The 21,304-nt window shown below is 39.9% G+C and overlaps 3 protein-coding genes across 4 annotated transcripts; 2 read left to right on the top strand and 1 right to left on the bottom strand.

The window, feature by feature from the left end:
• Nucleotides 1–646: 646 nt before the first annotated feature.
• LOC117599200 (heme oxygenase) lies at nucleotides 647–2,992 on the bottom strand. Its single transcript, XM_034311535.2, has 7 exons — nucleotides 2,889–2,992; nucleotides 2,661–2,715; nucleotides 2,342–2,453; nucleotides 1,957–2,172; nucleotides 1,482–1,754; nucleotides 1,259–1,346; nucleotides 647–1,169 (listed from the first exon to the last, which is right to left on the bottom strand). Exons 2-7 carry the CDS (start codon nucleotides 2,711–2,713, stop codon nucleotides 1,048–1,050), a joined length of 864 nt encoding a protein of 287 aa, XP_034167426.2. The 5' UTR covers nucleotides 2,714–2,715; nucleotides 2,889–2,992; the 3' UTR covers nucleotides 647–1,047.
• A 2,116-nt stretch (nucleotides 2,993–5,108) lies between these two features.
• Nucleotides 5,109–7,830, top strand: LOC113538320 (heme oxygenase). The gene is made up of 7 exons (XM_034311534.2): nucleotides 5,109–5,210; nucleotides 5,380–5,434; nucleotides 5,650–5,761; nucleotides 5,931–6,146; nucleotides 6,349–6,621; nucleotides 6,753–6,840; nucleotides 6,930–7,830. The coding sequence occupies exons 2-7, from the start codon at nucleotides 5,382–5,384 to the stop codon at nucleotides 7,049–7,051; spliced, it is 864 nt and encodes a 287-aa protein (XP_034167425.2). The 5' UTR covers nucleotides 5,109–5,210; nucleotides 5,380–5,381; the 3' UTR covers nucleotides 7,052–7,830.
• Nucleotides 7,831–10,847: 3,017 nt separating this feature from the next.
• Nucleotides 10,848–19,680, top strand: LOC113538299 (HMG box-containing protein 4). 2 transcript variants are annotated; one of them, XM_026933251.3, is made up of 12 exons: nucleotides 10,848–10,969; nucleotides 12,806–12,934; nucleotides 13,046–13,121; nucleotides 13,363–13,662; nucleotides 15,737–15,922; nucleotides 16,021–16,124; nucleotides 16,217–16,298; nucleotides 16,881–16,945; nucleotides 17,153–17,270; nucleotides 17,851–18,095; nucleotides 18,467–18,589; nucleotides 19,339–19,680. In XM_026933251.3, the coding sequence occupies exons 1-12, from the start codon at nucleotides 10,967–10,969 to the stop codon at nucleotides 19,381–19,383; spliced, it is 1,476 nt and encodes a 491-aa protein (XP_026789052.3). In that variant the 5' UTR covers nucleotides 10,848–10,966; the 3' UTR covers nucleotides 19,384–19,680. The 2 variants fall into 2 exon arrangements, with proteins under 2 accessions (XP_026789052.3, XP_034167421.2); XM_034311530.2 differs by lacking the exon at nucleotides 10,848–10,969 and adding an exon at nucleotides 11,244–11,687.
• The last annotated feature ends 1,624 nt before the right edge of the window (nucleotides 19,681–21,304 follow it).

Genomic DNA, 21,304 nt, shown 5'->3' with positions numbered 1-21,304 from the left:
AACACACATTTTTGGCAACACTTTTTAAAAGCAGTCCCATTCCTCCCACTGCTTCCTGGATTACATGTGAAATGTGCGCTGGCACTTGATAAAAAAGGCCAAGTGTGGAAGCAGCCATTGTCAGCCAAAAATGCGTCTGGAAGGGCAGTTTTAAGAGATTTGATTTTACAATTGTAGTATGCATGCACAACAGACCACATGGCTGCTAAGCAAACCATAGAGTATTTAAATTATTAAATTATTCATTTTTTCTCCCTTTCTTTTTACACCTACCTTGACATTTGGCAGACACTTTTATCCAAAAGAACTAACAAGTAAGAATACAATCTGAGCATATACTTGCATAGCTGAGGGCTAAGAGTTCTTGCCAATGAGTCTAACATTGTGTCTCTAGCAGTCCTGGGATTTTACCACTCAACTGTCCAGTCTCTAGTACTGACCCTTAACCACTGAGCCTACTGTCCCTGTGTCTGGTGAGGGACATTTGACTTTTAAATCCTGTTTTTGTCCTCTTATTGGATGTCCACTAGGAGGCCACCCAAATATTAGGTTTCTGTTACAGGATCTGTCCAGGATTTTACCAAACCCATATTTCCATTATACCATAAGGCCAGAGATGATATGCACAAATAAAGAGCAATGTAGATTTTTTTTTTTGTTTTCTTTCATGTTTTATTTTTATAAAATAGTCAAAATATGTATATTTTAATATTCAACAAATATTTACAAGTATTTAACATTTTACTTAGATTTACTCATGAACTGCTGTATCCAGTACAGAACATTAGCTGGGTAATACAGTATGTCTGAACAATGACCTTATTGATCCTCTTATTAAGAAATCAGAATAAATCCAACAATAATAATAATTACACAGTGTACAAAATATAACCAGAATATTCCTATCACCTATCATATAAAAATGATTCCAGAAAAGTGCATGCTGGAAGTGTACAGAAATTTTTCCTGATCCGGGAGTTTAACCTCGACTCATCACTTTATATTTACACACTACACAGTATTTTACATGTTACACAGCCGTAATATTTAAAATGCATACATTCCCATTCCGACTGCCAGAGCTAAACACACTCCGAGCAGCATCCTGAGCAGCTGAGAGGTGGACGTCAGTGAGGAGGATAGCTCTGAGCTCTGGCTCACTCTGACATCTGAGGAAAGAGAGACAGTCAAGGCTTTAACATGCCGGATAAGATAAAGATTGCTGGATTTGTGCAGCTTGTGTCTGCGTTTGTTTTACCTGGAGTCTTGAGGTTGTGTGCTTTGTGTCTCTGTCTCAGCTCATTCTTCTCTGAGATGCTCACCAAGTTCTGGAGTTCATCAAACACCTGGACAACAAACCACACACACACGTGTTACCTCATCTCGCAGAGATAAATCTTATAAACGGCTTTTCTAAAGGATCCAACAAAATGTACTGAATCCTTAAAGTGAATCTGTGTGAAGTGAAGAGGTTTTCTAACCTGGATGTTGAACTCGAAGGCTCTGACAGCTTCCTCCAGCACTCCCTCTCTCTGTGTCTCCGTCAGCTCGATGCTGTTCATCCTGCTTCTGTACAGCTGCTTGAACAGATTCGGGCTGTTGACGGTGGGAAACGAGAAGAACGCCAAACCCTCTCCGTTCTTCAGTCCTAAAGACTTCTGGACAATACGGCCCAACACCTGGCCACCTGACAGGTCACCCAAGTAGCGAGTGTAAGCGTGAGCCACGAGGTATTCAGGATGCTCGCTGCCAATCTGAAATAAGAGAGAAGCAACATGTATATTTAATTATAAAGTACCAAATTCCATTAATTATTTAGTTTAAATTATAACAGTTTATATAATGAGGCTTGAATCCAGCTACACTTGCAGTAATAGCATAGTGCAAGCATAGAAATCTTCTAGAGGCTTTAATATTTATACAAAATCCGCTTGTTTGTTAAATCTTTTGTGGTACCTCTCTCAGTCTCTGAGCGTATCTCAGTGTAGCAGCTGGTACGATCATCTTCTTTCTCCAGTCCTGACCATGAAAGTGTTCCAGATCTTTCTTGAGTGCCTCCAACCTGCCCAGTTCCTGAGGGAAGTAAATTGGTGCGACGCTGTCATGAGAGGCGTTCCTGTCCAGTTCCTCTTCCAGAGCTTCGTAGATCTTATACAAGGAGCACAGAAGGAGCTGAGGAAAGAGACAGGGGAAAAATATTAACCCTTATTCCATATGCAAGGAGTCATATCAAGGACATTCTCACAGTATAAAACAGTGAGTGCCGTTTTAAAAACACTAAAGTCTGATTTTAAAGGTAATTGGAATGAGAGTGTTGATAAAGACCAGGAAGATGGCTGACCTTATACTGCTGCAGGTTGATGTTTCCTCTCTGGAAGGCCAGCATCAGTTCTGTGTTCTCGGCTCGGACGTGGCTTTCTTTAGTCACAGCCTTTATCTGCTCAGACAGATCACTGTAGAGAGAGATAGAGTGAGAGATACAGTGCTGTGTTAACATAAATACTTATGCAGAGCCTTCTTAATTACACATGATTACACTTCTTGTTGTTTGTCCATTTTGGATAGTTTGTGGAACGATTAAACCAGGTCATATTTCATTGATTATATTCTCATGGGTTAAAGATTCAATGTGAATGTCTGAGATTTGTTTTTGCACTTACCGGTCTGTGACCTGAACCTTCTCGGTCTGTACTTTCTGCTTATCTGCTTCCATTTCTGTGAAGAAAAATAAGAGCAGCTAATGAGAACAGTTGCAGTGTATAATATCTGCAAATAAAATTACACCATCTCATGGAGACAATATATGAGGACCCTCAGTGATCGTAGAGAAAAAGTTAAATGAGTCAAAAGTGCATTTAAAAGTAATCATTACTAAAACATTTACTCACTCAGCTAGTCTTTGAATAGTTTTCTGTCAGGATTGTGTAGTTTTCTCTGAAGAGAACCTCTTTGCTCTATTGTAGGTTGTGGAGTTCACTCTGCAGCTGCCTCTTTTATACTCACTCTCTCGCTCCCTCCTTTTTTTCACAGCAGAGTGAAAACAGGAAGCGGTATTCAGGCCAGCAGAACAAAGCGAGAGGGAGGACCTACAGCTAACCATGACATGGCAAACAGGGTGAAAGAGAAGAAGGAGAAACACTGACAGAGAGGGAGAGGGTGGGATTAGGACTAACCATGACACACAACATTCTCCATGCTGAGAATGGAAGCAGGAAGATTTGAATTTAATATACATAGTACACCACTTAACGTTCTTTAAACATTATGCACATATGGCTTCACTTAAGTTTTTTCCTTGCCGTAGGTAATGTCCTGTTACTGTTCTTTGAATGTGGAGGAACTGCTTAATCACGTTTAGATTCTTCACTCGTCCTCCCTCTGCCGGCTGGATTGCACGTTAATCATTTCCACGTTCCCTCACTGATTGCTGGGCGTTTCGCTGAGTCATGGTTCTGATTTGAACGCAGCGTTATCAGAGTGTTCAAATCACAGCTCAGCAGTCTGGGGTAACCAGTTTCTAATTAGTAACAAGAAGTGAGATTTATAGGGCTGTTGAATTATATAACAAGTAATATAATTATATAAAGAGTAGTGCCAGCTGCAAGGCAAATCACAGGTATATTGTTCTGATATGTTGTTTCTATAGTAACAACTCATTCACAGGGACTTGCATGGTGAACGCTCCAGTTGATCTAAGATTAATAATAAACATTAAAAATTAAACAAAAAAAAAACAGAAGCAGTTATAACAGACTAAGTGATAAGAGGAGATAACTTATCTTGTGGACATTCCATAGCATTAGATCTAATTATAAACAGATAAAATGTATGACATGTCATTGATTAATAAATAAAAAAATTTGACATGTGCTGTCGTGGGAAAATTTATGGTGGTAACAGCAGCTGCTGTTGATTATTTTCCTATATCAGCACACCCTGTTGTGTTTTAATACTGTAATACTTACTATACACTGTGTATATGCAATGTGTGGGGCAGCCTGGGAAAACCCTTCACATGGGGAAATGAAATGCTTTTGCATGTATCTCAATCACAAGTAAAATTCTAGCATTTTAAATTCTGCTAACCCTCAAAATTGCAAAGGCACAAAACCACATTTAATAACAGACAGCCAGTTTCTGAAATGATTAGGCTTGCAGTGAGGAAATCACACTTAGCTAGCGAGGTTTTAGTCATCTTTATGCAGACTGACTGCTTTTATTACTGCATTTGATAGACTGGCTTCTTACATAACATGATCTTTGCAGGAAAATAAGCAAGTTTAATAATAAATAAATTCAATTCAATTCAATTTTATTTGTATAGCGCTTTTAACAATGAACATTGTCTCAAAGCAGCTTTACAGAACATAAGAAACAAAAAACATGCAAACAGAAACAAAAACATGCTAACAGTCCTAAATATATTTCCATGTTAAATTCTGTGGAACCCTTTAAGTATAAGAAGAGCATTTATTATACTTTTTACAAAACAGTATTGTTCACCATTGTCTGTGTACGTGTTGTACAGTTATGAAGGAATGGCTAACTCTATCTCAATATAATGTGGGGGGGTGTGGGTGTGTGTGTGTGTTGTAAACAGAAAGACTCTTGCCCAATCACTTTTGGTGAAAGCAAAAACTGTGAAACAGTCAATCATAGGTGAATATAATATAGTTATATATATTCGTAGAAACATACCAAAAGGCTTGCTATTTAATCCAGGTTATTAAGTGTTCATAATGTTCAACTCCCTGACAAATGAATTATATCTGCCTATCAAGCACTTTCTCTATTGCTTTGTTAGCATACACATGTGTACTTTCGCCCCACAATGTCAACATGCACTAGCAGAAAAGATCACGTGACTGAACGAGTCACAATTCCAGGCCAGGAAATCCACTAAGTCATGGTTAGTCCTGATCCCTCCCTCTCTTCCTCTCCCTCTCTGTCAGTGTTTCTCCTGCTTCTCTTTCACCCTGTTTGCCATGTCATGGTTAGCTGTAGGTCCTCCCTCTCGCTTTGTTCTGCTGGCCTGAATACTGCTTCCTGTTTTCATCCCGTTGTGAAAAGAGGGAGGGAGCGAGAGAGTGAGTATAAAAGAGGCAGCTGCAGAGTGAACTCCACAACCTACAATAGAGCAAAGAGGTTCTCTTCAGAGAAAACAGGAAAACTACACAACCCTGACAGAAAACTATTCAAAGACTAGCTGAGTGAGTAAACGTTTTAGTAATGATTACTTTTAAATGCATTTTTGACTTGTTTAAGATTTTGCTCTACAATCACTCCTTATGTAGTGTTTCTATGAGATGCTACAACATGTTTTTTGCAGATGTTATACACTGCATCTGTTCTCAGTAGCTATTTTTTTTTCTCTCACAGAAATGGAAGCAGATAAGCAGAAAGTACAGACTGAGAAGGTTCAGGTCACAGACCGGTAAGTGCAAAAACAAATCTTAGACGTTCACATTGAATCTTTAACCCATGAGAATATAATCAATGAAATATTACTTTTTTGTTAGTATTCTACAAACTGTCAAATGTATCTATTGAATCGTGCAACGAAAGTGTAATCATGTGTAATTAAGAAGGCTCTACATAAGTATTTATGTTAACACAGCACTGTATCTCTCACTCTATCTCTCTCTACAGTGATCTGTCTGAGCAGATAAAGGCTGTGACTAAAGAAAGCCACGTCCGAGCCGAGAACACAGAACTGATGCTGGCCTTCCAGAGAGGAAACATCAACCTGCAGCAGTATAAGGTCAGCCATCTTCCTGGTCTTTATCAACACTCTCATTCCAATTACCTTTAAAATCAGACTTTAGTGTTTTTAAAATGGCACTCACTGTTTTATACTGTGAGAATGTCCTTGATATGACTCCTTGCATATGGAATAAGGGTTAATATTTTTCCCCTGTCTCTTTCCTCAGCTCCTTCTGTGCTCCTTGTATAAGATCTACGAAGCTCTGGAAGAGGAACTGGACAGGAACGCCTCTCATGACAGTGTCGCACCAATTTACTTCCCTCAGGAACTGGGCAGGTTGGAGGCACTCAAGAAAGATCTGGAATACTTTCATGGTCAGGACTGGAGACAGAAGATGATTGTACCAGCTGCTACACTGAGATACGCTCAGAGCCTGAGAGAGGTACCACAAAAGATTTAACAAACAAGCAGATTTTGTATAGATATTAAAGCTTCTAGAAGATTTCTATGCTTGCACTGTGCTATTACTGCAAGTGTAGCTGGATTCAAGCCTCATTATATACACTGTTATAATTTAAACTAAATAATTAATGGAATTTGGTACTTTATAATTAAATATACATGTTGTTTCTCTCTTATTCCAGATTGGCAGCGAGCATCCTGAATACCTCGTGGCTCACGCTTACACTCGCTACTTGGGTGACCTGTCAGGTGGCCAGGTGTTGGGCCGTATTGTCCAGAAGTCTTTAGGACTGAAGAACGGAGAGGGTTTGGCGTTCTTCTCGTTTCCCACAGTCAACAGCCCGAATCTGTTCAAGCAGCTGTACAGAAGCAGGATGAACAGCATCGAGCTGACGGAGACACAGAGAGAGGGAGTGCTGGAGGAAGCTGTCAGAGCCTTCGAGTTCAACATCCAGGTTAGAAAACTTCTTCACTTCACACAGATTCTCTTAGAGGATTCAGTACATTTTGTTGGATCCTTTAGAAAAGCCGTTTATAAGATTTATCTCTGCGAGATGAGGTAACGTGTGTGTGGTTTGTTGTCCAGGTGTTTGATGAACTCCAGAACTTGGTGAGCATCTCAGAGAAGAATGAGCTGAGACAGAGACACAAAGCACACACCCTCAAGACTCCAGGTAAAACAAACACAGACACAAGCTGCACAAATCCAGCAATCTTTATCTTATCCAGCATGTTAAAGCCTTGACTGTCTCTCTTTCCTCAGATGTCAGAGTGAGCCAGAGCTCAGAGCTATCCTCCTCACCGACGTCCACCTCTCAGCTGCTCAGGATGCTGCTCGGAGTGTGTTTAGCTCTGGCAGTCGGAATGGGAATGTATGCATTTTAAATATTACGGCTGTGTAACATGTAAAATACTGTGTAGTATGTAAATATAAAGTGATGAGTCGAGGTTAAACTCCCGGATCAGGAAAAATTTCTGTACACTTCCAGCATGCACTTTTGATTCAGACAGGTCTTATTTTGTATACTGTGTAATTATTTATGTGTTTTATGTAGCATTCACATGTTTATATCAAGATCAATAAGAACACTGTCCAGGTACCATATTATCCAATGACCTGTACTGGATGTAGCAAGTGTTTTTGTGTGTGTGTGTGTGTGTGTGTGTGTGTGTGTGTGTGTGTGTGTGTGTGTGTGTGTGAGAGAGAGGCAGAGAGAGAGGCAGAGAGAGAGAGAAGACAAAGTGTGTGTACCTTTAATGCACATTCTGAAATGATAAAAATGTTAAATACTTGTAAATATTTAGAGAACACTGAGGTGTACAAAATTTGCCTTTTTTTAATAAAACACTGAAGCAAAATTAAACAGAATGTGTGATCTTTCGTTATAATAGAAAAATGTATGCAGGGAAAGTGACCTACATTAAATAGAAGGTGTTATTTTCAGTATTATCAATAACAGTCTCCAAAACAGAGAGCTTTGCACTGGTTTCTCTGTAACATGACAAGCTGTTTTTTGTCTTATTAACTTAATAAGTGGTTAAAAGCTTAATAGTGGCTACAACTTAATAAGTGGATGACTCGCTCTTCATTAATAAATTAAAAATTGTAACTGTTGGTAAATTGCAGTTGTGTGAGAAGAATAAAACACTTGTTAAACACTTCAGAGTGGTGTCATTGTACATTTTTCTAAAATAGCACATCCTATCATGTTTTATTTCTCTACTTAACCATATCAATCAGTGTACGGTCACGTCTTTCTCATGCTCTTCTACGGTTACTGACTCCTTCTAAAAGCCCATCAACATCATCAACCTGTATGACCTCGTAAACATCCCTTTATCACTGTTTAGGTTAAAAATTACATGTGTGTGTGTGTGTGTGTGTGTAAAACTACAAATGTGTGCATATGAGGAGCAGCAGACTGAAAAATGCAGACCAGTTGTAGTATGTTTTTTATACAAATATATCATCATTCATTCAGATAAACCATTCTCAGACAAAACAGTTCAGTACATTATGCATGTACAGGAGTAATCCTATCAGGTGTCCCACTGCTCTTTGGCCCTGGAGGAACTGCTTACTCACGTTTAGCAGCTCCACTCAATGTAAACTAGTCACTTCTACATGCCCTTGCTGAGTCATGGTTCTGACTTGAATGCAGGGTTATCAGAGTATTCAAATCACAGCTCAGCAGGTTTGAATCATTCCCCTGTTGAAACATACGGAGGCTGATTCAGGAGACAGATCACTCACTTATTAAAAGGCTGTGTTTGTGTGTATATGTCACTGTTTAAACAAAAATTTCCTGCCAACTACAATGTATAAATTGAAATGAGAACTTTAATTAAAGCTCCTGGAGCATTGCAGTTGTGCCATACTTTTTTCCATGCATTAAAAAATGAAAATAATATAGCATAGCCACGACTCTGCCTATAGGAAGCCATCCACCAAAAGTCAGTGACCGAGTAAGTTGGGCATTTGTGAAAGAAGCAACCAAGGGGCCAAGTGTAACTCTGAAGGAGCTGGCAAGATCCCCATCTTAGATGCGGGTGGCTGTTCACAGTACAGCCATAGTCCAGGCACTCCGTAAAGCTTGGCTTTAAGGAAGAGTGGTGAGTTTGTCATGTTGGAGATTCAGGAAACGTGGAAAAGGTTTTGCTGACCTGATGAGACCAAAATTGAACTTTTTTGCCATGGCACAAAGTGCTACATTTGGCAGAAACCCAACACTACCCATTAAGTTGAGAACACCATTCCCACAGTGAAGCATGGTGGTGGTAGCATCATGTAGAACTTCACCTTTGGTCTCTTGATTGCCTCTCTGATTAATACCCTCCGTACCTTTTGGTGGACAATCTACTCTAAGCATAGTTCAATTCATTCAACTTTATTTGTATAGCACTTTTAACAATGGACATTGCTACAAAACAGCTTTACAGAAATATATAAGGATCCAGGATATAAATTTTAAATGTATGAATTTGTCCCTAATGAGCAAGTCAGAGGCGACGGTGGTGAGGAAAAACTCCCTGAGACGATATGAGGAAGAAACCTTGAGAGGAACCAGACTCAAAAGGGAACCCATCCTCATCTGGGTGACAATGGATAGTGTGATTATAAATAAAATCCTTGTATAACTGCATAATATGTGGTCAAAAAGTGAAATTGTGTAAACAGGAAATTCATTATAGCTTTCACATGAAGTCTGTTTTGTTGAAGTTATCAACTGTTCACTGATGGAGACTTGAGTGCAAAACTGTTTGTTGCAATTTCAGTCCTAAAGCTATCATAGCAATTGTAGTCCTAAGAAATTTTTGCAAAACTGTTCATATCAATTGAGGTCCAAAGCCATCTTCATGGTTTTTAAGTGGTACCATCCTCAGTATTCTCTATTAACCTTAAACTGTCCATGTGGGTCCATCCTCAGCAGTAGCAAGTGGTTTCCAAGTGATGAGAGCTCCAACCAGATGTAGGACATCAGGATGTATCAGGCAGGTCTGGAGAGCAGAAGGGGTCAGGATCACTGGCATCTCAGTCAGGAGTAGCATGTGTAGCTTGAGAGAGAGAGAGAGAGAGAGAGAGAGAGTGTGTGTGTAGTGGGTATGCTAGTTGTCATGTAATGGTTAAGGACAATGTACGTTGTGTGCAGAGTGTAAGCAGGGACTCCGGCATAACTAAAAGGGAGAGCCAGAAGGTAACACAGACATGAGGTCACTCTGGGACATAAAGTGGCCAGCCACTGTCAGTGGCAGTCGTGCCATATTCTTTCCATTTTTTAATAATAGCTTTAGTGGTTAATAGCGTCTTGGTCTTCATGATGCTGTTTGTTAGGTATGTTCTCTACTTGGGGTCTTCAAGCACTTCATTCAGCTAATTATGTGACTTCTGATGGGGAACTAATTTATTAATTATTTATTATTATTTATTAACTAATTGATAAATAAAAAAAATGTATGTGTAAATTATTTTGCAATCTACATTGATTTTCCCTCCACTGGGATTTTTTCCAGTGCTTTATTTGCATAACATTTACATAGTTGTAAATGTATAAAATAAATCTGTGCTTAAATTATGTACATTATAGGGTCAAAAGTTTGTGGACATCTGACCATCACACCCATATATGCTTTTTGAACATCCCATTCTAGATTTGGAGCATAGCTGTGAGGATTTGTGTTCACACTGATGTCCAGCGAGAAGGTCTGGGATTGAGTCAGAGTTCCAATTTATCCCAAAGGTGTTCAAGTGCCAGTGGTGTGAGGTCAGGGCTCTGTGCAGGCCACTTGGGTTCTTCCACTCCAACTTTGGCAAACCATGGATATCTTCATGGACTTCGCTTTGTGGCACAGGGGCAATGTCACACTGGAACATGTTCCAGTGAAGGGAAATTGTAATGCCACAGGATACAAAGACATTCTATACAACTGTGTGCTTAAAACTTTGTGCCATCACTTTGGGGAAGAACCACATATGAGTGTGATGGTCAGGTGTCCACAAACTTTTGGCCACATAGTGTAGATTAGAGGGTCTGTGGATTTTTTTCTAACACTTGAAGGGATCTATGTCTGCAGAATAAGGTTTAAGAAGTTTTAAGATGTATACTTTTTCAAATGAAATATTCTGTAAATCTATTTAATACATATTTTCATGTTTATTAAATAAGTTACGGTTCACCCAAACCGCTAGGGGCGCTGTTGCTCTTTTAACGCATTCTTCTATTCAGCTATTCGGTGGAGTAAGAAGAATATCAGTGTTCAAGATGGCGGCGAGGATAGCCTGAAGTTTATGAATGCTAGTTAATGGTAATTTCTCCATTTTATTGAATGAACATTACTTTTTTTTCTTAAATACACGGTGATGACTAGTGGCATCTAAATAATGCATATTAGAGAAATAAGTTCAGCATTTATAATATGGTTTAGCGTATTTGAAAGTTAGCCGGCTCGCTAACTAGTTTTAGGTATTTGCTAAAGCTTCGTTTAGCTTCGATTACCGAGGCTGAATGTCAAATAGCTCTCTACTCCCTAGATAAGTGCCCTACCTAGGGTTTGTAGTAATGTCTTTCATGTCCTATGTAGTGCACTATTTATCCAATAGGAAGCCGTTTGGGATTCAGCTCCATTTTCGTGAGCCAGTAAGCTAAAAGAGAGCTAAAGCTATCCGGCAAACATTAAAGAGAAGTGTGTGTTAGCCAAGTAGCGAAATTGTTTTCAAACACAGGCGGGAAAGTGGTGTTTATATCCAGCGGGCGACCCTCGGATCCGCCTCTCGGATTTCACCTAGACCGCATCATTTCCCGCAGCATGAGTGTGATATTGGAAATGAGAAAGTGAATAGGATCACAGTGGGCTCTGAGGTTTAATCATCTGCTTTCTTGGTGCAGTTTGATCAGCGAGATCACTTGAAGAAATGAAATGTGTGCACATATCAATAAACCAGATTAATCCGATTTCAACTGCGGTTCCATTTATACCAGAGAATACGGGAAATATTTGATGATTGTGTATTTCGTGCATTGTGGTAAGTGGTTATTTGGCACTACACAATTTTATTTTCCAATTTTCCAAAATCACACAATCCCAGCCCTGATCCTGGAATACCCAATGTCCAGCACATCTGAGTGTTTTCCCTGCTCTGACCCACCTGATCCAATTAATCAGCTGAATACTGAAAACTCTTCCTGAGGTCATGTGAGTGTCTTAGAGCAGGGAAAACACTCAAATGTGTAAGACAGGGTGTTACAGACACATTCTCAGCCTCTCTCTACCCATCTGTCAACTGAAATGAACCCCTTACAAACCAGATATTCAGCTAGTGAACCATTTTCAGCACATCAGTGATACTGAAAACTCAGTGACATGGACACTGGACATGGACACTACTCCTGGACATCTAACCATCACACCCATATATGCTGTTCAACACCCCATTGCAGATTTTGGAGCGTGGCTGTGGGGATTTGCGTTCATTCAGCCACGAGAGCATTATAGATGTCAAACACTGATGTAGAGTGAGAAGGTCTGGGGATTGAGTCAGCCTTCTAATTCATCCCAAAGATGTTCAGTGGTGGGAGGTCAGGGCTCTGTGCAGGTCACTTGGGTTCTTCCACTACACTTTTGGAGGACCATGGATATCTTAATGAACTTCGCTTTGTGCCACGGGGCATTGTCACACTGGAACACATTTCAGTGAAGGGAAATTGTAATGCCACAGCTTACATTTACATTTATGGCATTTGGCAGACGCTCTTATCCAGAGCAACTTACAATTATCTCATTTACACAACTGAGCAGTTGAAGGTTAAGGGTCTTGCTCAAGGGCCCAGCAGTGGTAGCTTGGCAGTGCTGGTATTTGAACTCTCAACCTTCCAATTAAAAGTCCACCATCTTTACCACTGAGTTACCACTTCTCATACAAAGACATTCTATACAAGTGTGTGCTTAAAACATTGTGGCAACACTTTGGGGAAGAACCACATACGAGTGTCATGGTCAGGTGTCCACAAACTTTTGGCCGCGTAGTGTAGATTAGATGGTCTGTGGATTTTTTTTTTTAACACTTATACCACAAATGCACCTATATGACATTATCTACCGGATCAAATGACATGCACTCCATTTCTGCATATAATTTATCAGATGGAGGGTGAGGTGAGCCTGGTGGCAGGCCGCAGTCAGAGAGAGAAGAGGAGATCTTACAAGGACCTCCTGCGAGAAGAGGAGATCATCGATGCTGAGGTTCGCAAGTCCTCAAAGAAGCGTCCCAAGGTGAAAAAACTGAAACCTGACAAGTAGTATACTGTGTTATGTTAATACAAGTCTCTGTGGTTTTTTCATTCAATACTACACTGAGGTTTGTTGTCTGGTTTTCCGAAAAAGGAGTCAGATGGATTTGTAGTGAGCAGCGAGTTTCACAAGAAGAAAAAGAAGCATCATGATGATTATCATTACAAAGGTGGGTTAGAGGGTGAGCACTGGCAAAAATAACTTTAATAGTAATAATTAAAAAAAGAAAAAAACCCTAACAAAAGCAATAGGGTTCCAGCAGCTTTGGTGCTTGGACCCCTAATTACATGTAAATTACATGCCTTATGCAAGTTTTTATGTGATATATTAAGGAAACTGTTTATGCCTGTTAAAAAGTATAGAAACAAGATAACATCATAAAACAGTGAATGTGTACATCTCTTCCCCAGATCACCACAAGAAGAAAAAAAGGCCATCAGACAGCCATGGCAGCTCCATGTCTGCCTCAGCCCCCTCCAGTTCCCCTCATGATGGCATGACTGCCATGGGTCTGCTCCAGGCCATCACCTCTCCTACAGCTGTAGGCTCAGAGCCCTGTCCTACGCTTCCCAAGAAACCGTCGTACCCCTCACTCCCCTCGACTAAAGATCGCAGGAGAGACAGCATGCCCACGCCCAAACCAGCTAAGAAGAAACCGCATGTAACGAGAGAGGCGCTTCCGATGGTCGGAGAGGAAGTGGAGCTGGAAGGTGAGGAACAGATGGCAGGTGCTTTTATGCAAAGTGACAGGTGAGGCAGAAACTAATCAATGCATGGAGCTGTTAAAGTAAAGCACTGTCAAAGAAGCTGAGAGTGATACTGAGTTTTCATCAGCTGACCACAAACAGGTGCACACTTAGTCCTGAAAAACAGACTTTTAGAATTTGCATGGTACTTTTTGTAAATAAGCATAGTCAAGAACTGGCTACTTTCACAGAACGAAGCAAGTTAACTAACATAGTAGATACCCAACCACAGAACTTTCTTAAGGCCCATCTGCACAATATCATTTACTGACTGCAAAGTCAAACTCTTCAAACTTTTTCATAAGTTTTATAGATGGGATTCTGTAAACTTTTTTGAGTCTCGTGACTCTGTCTTGGTCCTAAAAGCTCATTGTGACACAGTGTTCAAATGCTTGTTTTGATAAAGATTCTGAAGCTCATGATCAGAAAGGTGTCCAAAATATATCAGATGCTCTGCAGAGTGTCTGAGAGTGAGACTAACACACACTGTTCTGTGTGGCTTTCGGCCCACAAATGACATTCAACAGTGTGTCATTCTAAAAATTGAGATCTAAAAATTTAAGCGGTGGTCACACTGGACTTTTCAGTTCCATTGACTTCCATTCATACGCATGTGAGTGCTGGACACCAGAAACACAAGCTCAATGTGAAGATGTTTCGCATATCTCTGCTTTCCCAAAGTTCAAGTTTGTAGAACTCTGTCATGCGAATTCGTATCACGTGAAGACGTGTGACCAGTAGAAGATCGACATGTCATGGTGTGACCTCTTCAGAAAATCCAAGATGGAGGAAGCACTGATTATAGTGGTATCACACCATCCCTTTTATACAACACAGCTTTAAAAGAATATAAAATCAACATCAAAAGAGAAGTAGTGGATAAAAAAAAAACAAAAAAACAGTGCATTAGAATGTGATGTCATATCCAGTTGCAGCCCATATTCTCGGCAGTGTCTGAAGAAATTTCACATGCTGAAAGTCAAGTGTGACCGTATCTTTAGGTCTCTGCATTTTTGGTTTGCAATGAAAATAGGCGGACAGAATAACGTGTTCTTCGGTTAAGATAACTGCTGAGCGACATCTTTGTTTTGTATTAGGGTGATGACAAAATAAAAATAAATGAGTAATAAAGAATCAAGTGGCAAGTGCTATGCCTTCTTATCTAGACTGCCTGTCAATATCTTGTTTTGACTTTTTGTAAAGTTTGGTACAGTTTATTTAAGCTCATTTTCTGAGCTGTAATAAATCACTGTAATTGTCATGTGGTTCAAAATGGACTGGGTTCAGTAAGGACATTTTTCTTCCTCTAGCTGTGTAAAATTCAAAACAGCTACTTCCTTGTCTTAGAAGTTATTGTTCAACATTGTGGCAATATTTTTGAAAAATTCAGCAAAAAAAAGTGTGCCTCCTCCCTTCCCGGACATTGAACACGCTTGCACTCAAGAATGATATGTGGGTTTTTTGCCAGTAAATGCATTTATACCAGTTGAATCTTTCTGTTTAGTTCAGAGCTGTTGATGAATTTTCTATAACAGCAGCTCTAAAAGTAGTGCTGGTTATAAGACAAATTGATCTTTTCTATAGTAACAGCTAACATTAGACGTTTATGGAGGGCATTCCACAAAAAATGTGTAACTGTTGATGTGGTAAAGTTTTCTCTGATGATACATTTATGGAAGGAGCCTCCAGTGTCAGAGGCAAAACAAAGGTAACTAATGAAGTTCAAGTAACAAGCTGCATTTTGCTCTCAAAATGCAGCTTGTTACTCTCATGCACATGGTAAACCAGCTTTGGTCCTTGTTTGCATATTGGAACATGACTGCTCTTATATTTTGTGATGCAATATCACGTGCCTGTCACTAACTCAGATTTTCTGATGGGATTTTGTCCAGTCTGTGGGCTCAAATGATCCTACCCAGAAATGGTTTATCAATACAAAAAAAAGCCACCACACTCTGAAATGTTGCTCCAGTAATAAAATAATAGTTTGTGTGTTCAGTCAAAATCTTGCATATCCTGACATCTCCTTTCACTGTAGGGCATTATGGGGGATCTTATGAGCTGCTGGACGATGACAGCTCCTCCTCAGCGGAGGATGAAGAAGGGGGTCAGCTGGTCATCGACGATTCCTTCAACCAGTACAGAAAGAAGAGCAAAAAGAGCAAGAAAAGCAAGAAGAAGAAGGACAAGGACAAGGAGAAAGAGCGGCGTCACAGCAGCAAATGTATGAAGAAAAACACAACTGCTAACGCTGCAATTTTTATTCTGATAGAAAAGATATATTGTTTTCTATGCCTTCTCTGTCTCTAATCTGTTCCGTAGCCAACGGCAGCTCGGACGGGGGGTTGTACGCAGGAGGACGGTCAGGATCACACGGTGACAAAAAGAAAAAGAAAGAAGAAAAAGCCAGATTAAAGGCTGAGAAGGTAAATTACCGGTTCTATTAGTGCACAATTAAACTTCACTTAGTTTCATTCAAACTCATTTCTCCCTTTATGTTTTGCTCTCTGGATTGCAGGCAAAGAAGAAGGTCCTCACAGCGTATCAGATCTTCTCTAAAGAGTACAGGTTGAGCATCCTGGAGGAGCAGCCAGGTCTCGGTCAGTACATGCACACTCCTCTTTAAATTAAATGGCAGAATTTATTTATTTCTAGCCTGTCTATCTCTCTAAAGCAAAGTCATAAAGTAAGTAGTCGTATCATAAGTTCATGTCATTATGTGTATTTAATAGCCTGTTACTGTGTACAAAACCCACAGTATGAATGTTTGTCATGTTCTTACATGTTTATATAGAGATTAGGACAAGGCTATTATGTAGTGTTCTAGTAAAAGGTGCCCATTTGGGATTTGAATGGTTTTGTCATAGAGGCCATGACAGAGCAGAGATGGCCTTCATAACAGTATCCTAAGATGCTCATATAAATATATTTAGATATACAGTGTGTTCATTGTGGCATTTTTTGCATCTGGCCCAGCATGCATGGCTGTTTCTACATGGTTTGGAAATATTATGAGTCATTAACTGACTCTGGTTTCAAATACTGGTTATTCGCTTGCCTGGTCTTGTCTTACATTTCTGACAAATAGAATTTAAGAAATAGAATAATCAGACACCCAAAGATAATGATGGAGAAAGTAATTATGCCAATCATTTGACAATGTTTACTGTATTATTTGACAGATTTTGGAGATTTGAGTAAGAAGTTGGCAGATGCATGGAAGCAGCTACCTGAGGGAGACAAACAGGTCAGTGTCTATACTGAATGAGTATTTGAATACGTAACAGTGTATGGAGTCATGTAGATAGTGCTTTTTAACCATATCCTAGGTGGGATTTTCTTTTCTTTTTTTTTTGTTCTGATGGTCTTGTAAGCGATGTTTTGTTGGTAGAATGAGTTGGTTCATTTTTATGCTGTGAGATGTGTTATTGAGTGTGTCATCCTGATCTCTCAGGTGTGGAGGGAAAGGGCGGAGTATCTGCAGCACAAGCAGATGAAGTATGAGTCCACTACAAGCAAACACAGTAAACACAGCCAGCCCAAACCTGCCAAAGACACCAGCAAAACTAAAGGTTCATAGACCACCACTGCTTTCAACACCGAGTCATCTGTAGAACCCATCTGTAGAACTCATTCGCCAGCAGATATACATAGATAGACACACAACTTGAGACAGAATGCCAGAGAGATAAATAGACAGACAGATTGACAGACATATGGGTGGACAGATTGAGAGACAGACAAATGGATTGGCGGATAGACAGGCTGACAGATGTCCAAACAGACACAGATGGATGGACAAGTGGGTGGGTGAATAGGTGGACAGATGAACAGACAGACAGTCAGGCGGTTGGATTGCCAGGCAGACTGGCAAACAGATCTGGTTTGTTACACACAAGCAAATAAATCAGTTACATCATCAGTCATTAGGAATAATTCATTAAATGGAGAACAGAAATAATTAAAAACAGTTGTCCCGATCACAAGAATGGCTGTGTATTGTGTAGTGTACTGTAGACAAAATATCTTCATATGTATTAACCAAGACGATTGAGTTTTAAAGCTTAGTACATGCTGAATCTGTCATTGCCATATTCTCATTAAAATCTTCAGTTATGTCAGGTTCTTATCCGTTGTCTGTGCCCCATTCAGGTGTTGCTCAGTTCCCGGGTGTGGTTACTCCGACCCCAACAGCAACGCAGACAGTAGCAGCGGTACAGAAGAGGCCGGAGCCTGCGGTGACTCTGCCACAGAACGGACCGTCTCTGGCTCCTGTAGCTGAACCCTTGCCTTCCCCACTCAGAGATCCCGAGGTGGACCCAATCGATGCCGCTGCACACCTGCAGCTGCTGGGCGAGTCGCTGTCCCTGATTGGCCGGAGGCTTCAGGAGACTGAGGTATGACACACTGCTATAGATTCTGGTACTCTTTAAGCTGAATTTCCTCCAGCCAGTAGTGCATTAGAATCAATTTTCACAAAATTTAATTTAAAATGCAGACATTGAATGCTTGTTCAGTCTTTCACAAAATTCACTAAACATAATTATTAACAACAAAAGCCTGTGTATGACAGTTGGCTCAGTACGTATGATGAATATCAGTGTAATAACGTCACTGTTTGTAAAGTGTATTAAGCTTAACCAGTGTCCTGGAACCTGGCTTAGTTTTGAGCTCTATCAAACTGTTTGCTCTCTGTGTGTGTGCGTGTGTGTGTGTGTGTGTGTGTGTGTGTGTGTGTGTGTGTGTGTGTGTGTGTGTGTGTGTGTAGGGGATGGTGACGGTATCAGGCTCTCTCTCTGTACTGTTGGACTCTGTGTTGTGTGCTCTTGGCCCTCTGGCATGCCTCACTGCTCAGGTGCCAGAACTTAACGGCTGCCCTCCTCACGTACTGGTAACTACACCATCCTACTGTCTCAAAGCATGCAGTGATTACAGACATGTGATTACAGTAGATGTTAGTGACATAGGTAAAATATACTTACAACACATAGAAGAGTCTATAACACAGAGTCTCTGGTAACTATGAGAGCTAATAACTAAAAAACAATACAGCGCTAAACCAGTACTTCATCCAGCAAAGCTATAGGTTCCCTCTACCAAGTTAAATTCCTGAGCTAATTTTTAATTCTTGAGGGTTTGGAGCAGGGATCCTGAAACTCCAGAAGCTCACACCCTTCAACAGAATGCTCCTTATAGGGCTTTTCTGGCCACAAGCTTCAGGATCGTAAAGATTGCAATTTGGTTATACACACTTTTTTTAAGCTCTGCTACACAAGATATAGCCAATGAACTGGGGGGAAAAAAGTTCACAAACCTGTCTCTCAAAGTGGAGATTTGTGTTTGGAGAGGTTAGTGGAGAGTAAATGAGAATCGTGTGTGTTTGCTGATTGGCTACAGGAAGAGTCTGTGATCTGTGATTGGTCATCAACGATGTCAGTCTAAATGCCTGTTTCTCTGAAAGCAGGTAGTTTTTGGTAACTTTTACTGAAACATTGACATAACTGTCAAGAGTGTAACTGGTAGCTAAAGTTAATTCAGCATGTTTCAATCCCAATAAAAGATAAAAAAAAAAATCCAAATCTAAATTCCAAAAATTGATTTATCTGATTTTTCTTTCTCTCTTCTCTCCATCACTTTCAGTCAAACACTCTGGATAACATAGCCTACGTCATGCCTGGTCTCTGAACGCTACCGGATCGTCTCTCAAGTACAGACTTTCTCTTCTCTCTCTGGAAGATGAGGCCTAGCTGGTAGCTCCTCACCCTTGGACCTTTGTCAACCCTGACAGTACTCCTAGTTCTCATCATGAGAAGGACTTGAATTGCACATTTTTGCACTGGACAGACCACAGACTACATGTCTCCTTTTAACCTGCTTCTTAATCTGTTGTTCCATTTTTATCCTGTCTACTCTCCATTTTGTATTTTTGTCGCTGTGTTTTGTCATTATTTCAATTAAAAGCATTTTAGTGAGCCCTTTTAACCTCTGTGCAGCTGCTCTGATTTTAAAGTGGGGGGTGTCGCTCTGTGCAGACAGGTCACTATTTTACATTTGATAATTGCCCTTAACTTGATTTATAGTTTGAAACCTCAGGTTATTAACCAGCTCTAAGCTCCACAGTACTCTAGAAAAAGTATGACGATATCTCTTTTGTGGTTGTCATTATGCATATTGCAACTTTATAACAGTGTTGGACATTATGTAGAAGTAGCACTGAACAATGATTCTACTACACTTAATGTGACATGCTCTTTTTGGTGACCTCATGTAGAATACATCTGTTCTGCTAACTTGTTCATCTAATTTCAGGATGGAATCATGTACAGCACTCTGGGCTTTTATATTTTACATCACATATGACGTGTATGAGGTTTTATTAAATGAGCTATATGGGAGAGTAAACATTTTTCTAGTCTGCAACTGTTTCTTATTTAATTAAATAGTTCTGCTGAAATCTTTTACATACATACATGCATCAAATCACATCTAGGTCTTCACCAATGCCAGACATTCCAGTGTTCATTAGGAGGCAAGAGACTTGCTCTAAACTTTTTCTTCTTCTTCTTTTTTTAATTTCCTTATTTTGGTCACCTGTCAGTGTTCCCATCCAATGAGCACAGCCAATTTTGGTTTTGGCCACTGGTGCCTCTGCTCATTATAGATCTAAATTTAAATCTATATCCAGATATCTGTAAAGCTGCCATGTGACAATGTTCATTGTCCTATATAAATAAATTTGAATTGAATTATTTATATAGCATTTTAACAGTAACAATGGACATTGTCACAAACAGAAAGCCTGATATAGATTTAGATTTAGTATAGCATAAGATTTAGTATAGTTTTAGTGGGATTGTTGGACTATCTAAGTGAGACGATCCACAGTGATCTTTATGGTACCCATGTGGTACCATCCACAGCAGTCTCACTGCAATCTTTAGGCTGTCTATGTAGGGCTATCTTCAGCAAGATCAAGTGATTCTCAGGTGATGGGAGTTACAAGCAGAAGCAGTGCATCAGGGTCACGGGCATCTCATCAGGCAGCAGGAATAACGTGTAGCGCAACAGAGAAAGGGGGGAGAGCGAGAGAGAGAGGGGAAAAGAGTGAGATTATTAGGTATGCACTTGTCCTATAGTTTGTGGACACCTAACCATCACACCAGTGTGTCACCCCTCAAAGTATTGCCAAAGTTGGAAGCAAACAATTGTATAGAATATCATTGTACACTGTAGCATTACAGTTTTCCTTCACTGGACCCAAACAAGTTCCAGCATGACGATGCCCTGTGCACAAAGCAATATAAAGTATATTGTAACCTTTGTCTACTGTACTATGCTATACCTGTTTTATCCACTATAGCATACTTATTTTTAGTACTTTAGCATACTATAATGTGCTATACCATGCTATATACAATATATTATGCTTTACTAAATCATACTAATTTTGATTTTGATTCTACTAAACAATACTATACTGCACTATACCATAACCATATTATCTACTGTCCTGTCCTGTCTTTTACTGTACTATATCACAACTTTGGAGCACGATAAAACAAAAATAAGCACACTCCTGTGTTAGTCTTCACCTCTGTAAGGCATG

This window comes from Pangasianodon hypophthalmus, chromosome 2, assembly GCF_027358585.1.
Source record: "Pangasianodon hypophthalmus isolate fPanHyp1 chromosome 2, fPanHyp1.pri, whole genome shotgun sequence".
NCBI classification, from domain to species: Eukaryota; Metazoa; Chordata; class Actinopteri; order Siluriformes; family Pangasiidae; genus Pangasianodon; species Pangasianodon hypophthalmus.
Note: the sequence above shows the minus strand (reverse complement) of the source record. Positions and strands in the feature narration are given on the sequence as shown.

Bases quoted from the DNA above. Each gene is read 5' to 3' on its own strand.
- LOC117599200 (XM_034311535.2), bottom strand. From the start codon at position 2,713: ATGGAAGCAGATAAGCAGAAAGTACAGACCGAGAAGGTTCAGGTCACA. The intron at 1,755-1,956 runs GTACCACAAAAG...CTCTTATTTCAG, and splicing joins ACGCTCAGAGACTGAGAGAG to ATTGGCAGCGAGCATCCTGA. The intron at 1,170-1,258 runs GTAAAACAAACG...CTCTTTCCTCAG, and splicing joins ACACAACCTCAAGACTCCAG to ATGTCAGAGTGAGCCAGAGC.
- LOC113538320 (XM_034311534.2), top strand. From the start codon at position 5,382: ATGGAAGCAGATAAGCAGAAAGTACAGACTGAGAAGGTTCAGGTCACA. The intron at 5,435-5,649 runs GTAAGTGCAAAA...CTCTCTCTACAG, and splicing joins AAGGTTCAGGTCACAGACCG to TGATCTGTCTGAGCAGATAA. The intron at 6,841-6,929 runs GTAAAACAAACA...CTCTTTCCTCAG, and splicing joins ACACACCCTCAAGACTCCAG to ATGTCAGAGTGAGCCAGAGC.
- LOC113538299 (XM_026933251.3), top strand. The intron at 13,122-13,362 runs GTGGGTTAGAGG...TCTCTTCCCCAG, and splicing joins TGATGATTATCATTACAAAG to ATCACCACAAGAAGAAAAAA. The intron at 16,299-16,880 runs GTCAGTACATGC...ATTATTTGACAG, and splicing joins GGAGGAGCAGCCAGGTCTCG to ATTTTGGAGATTTGAGTAAG.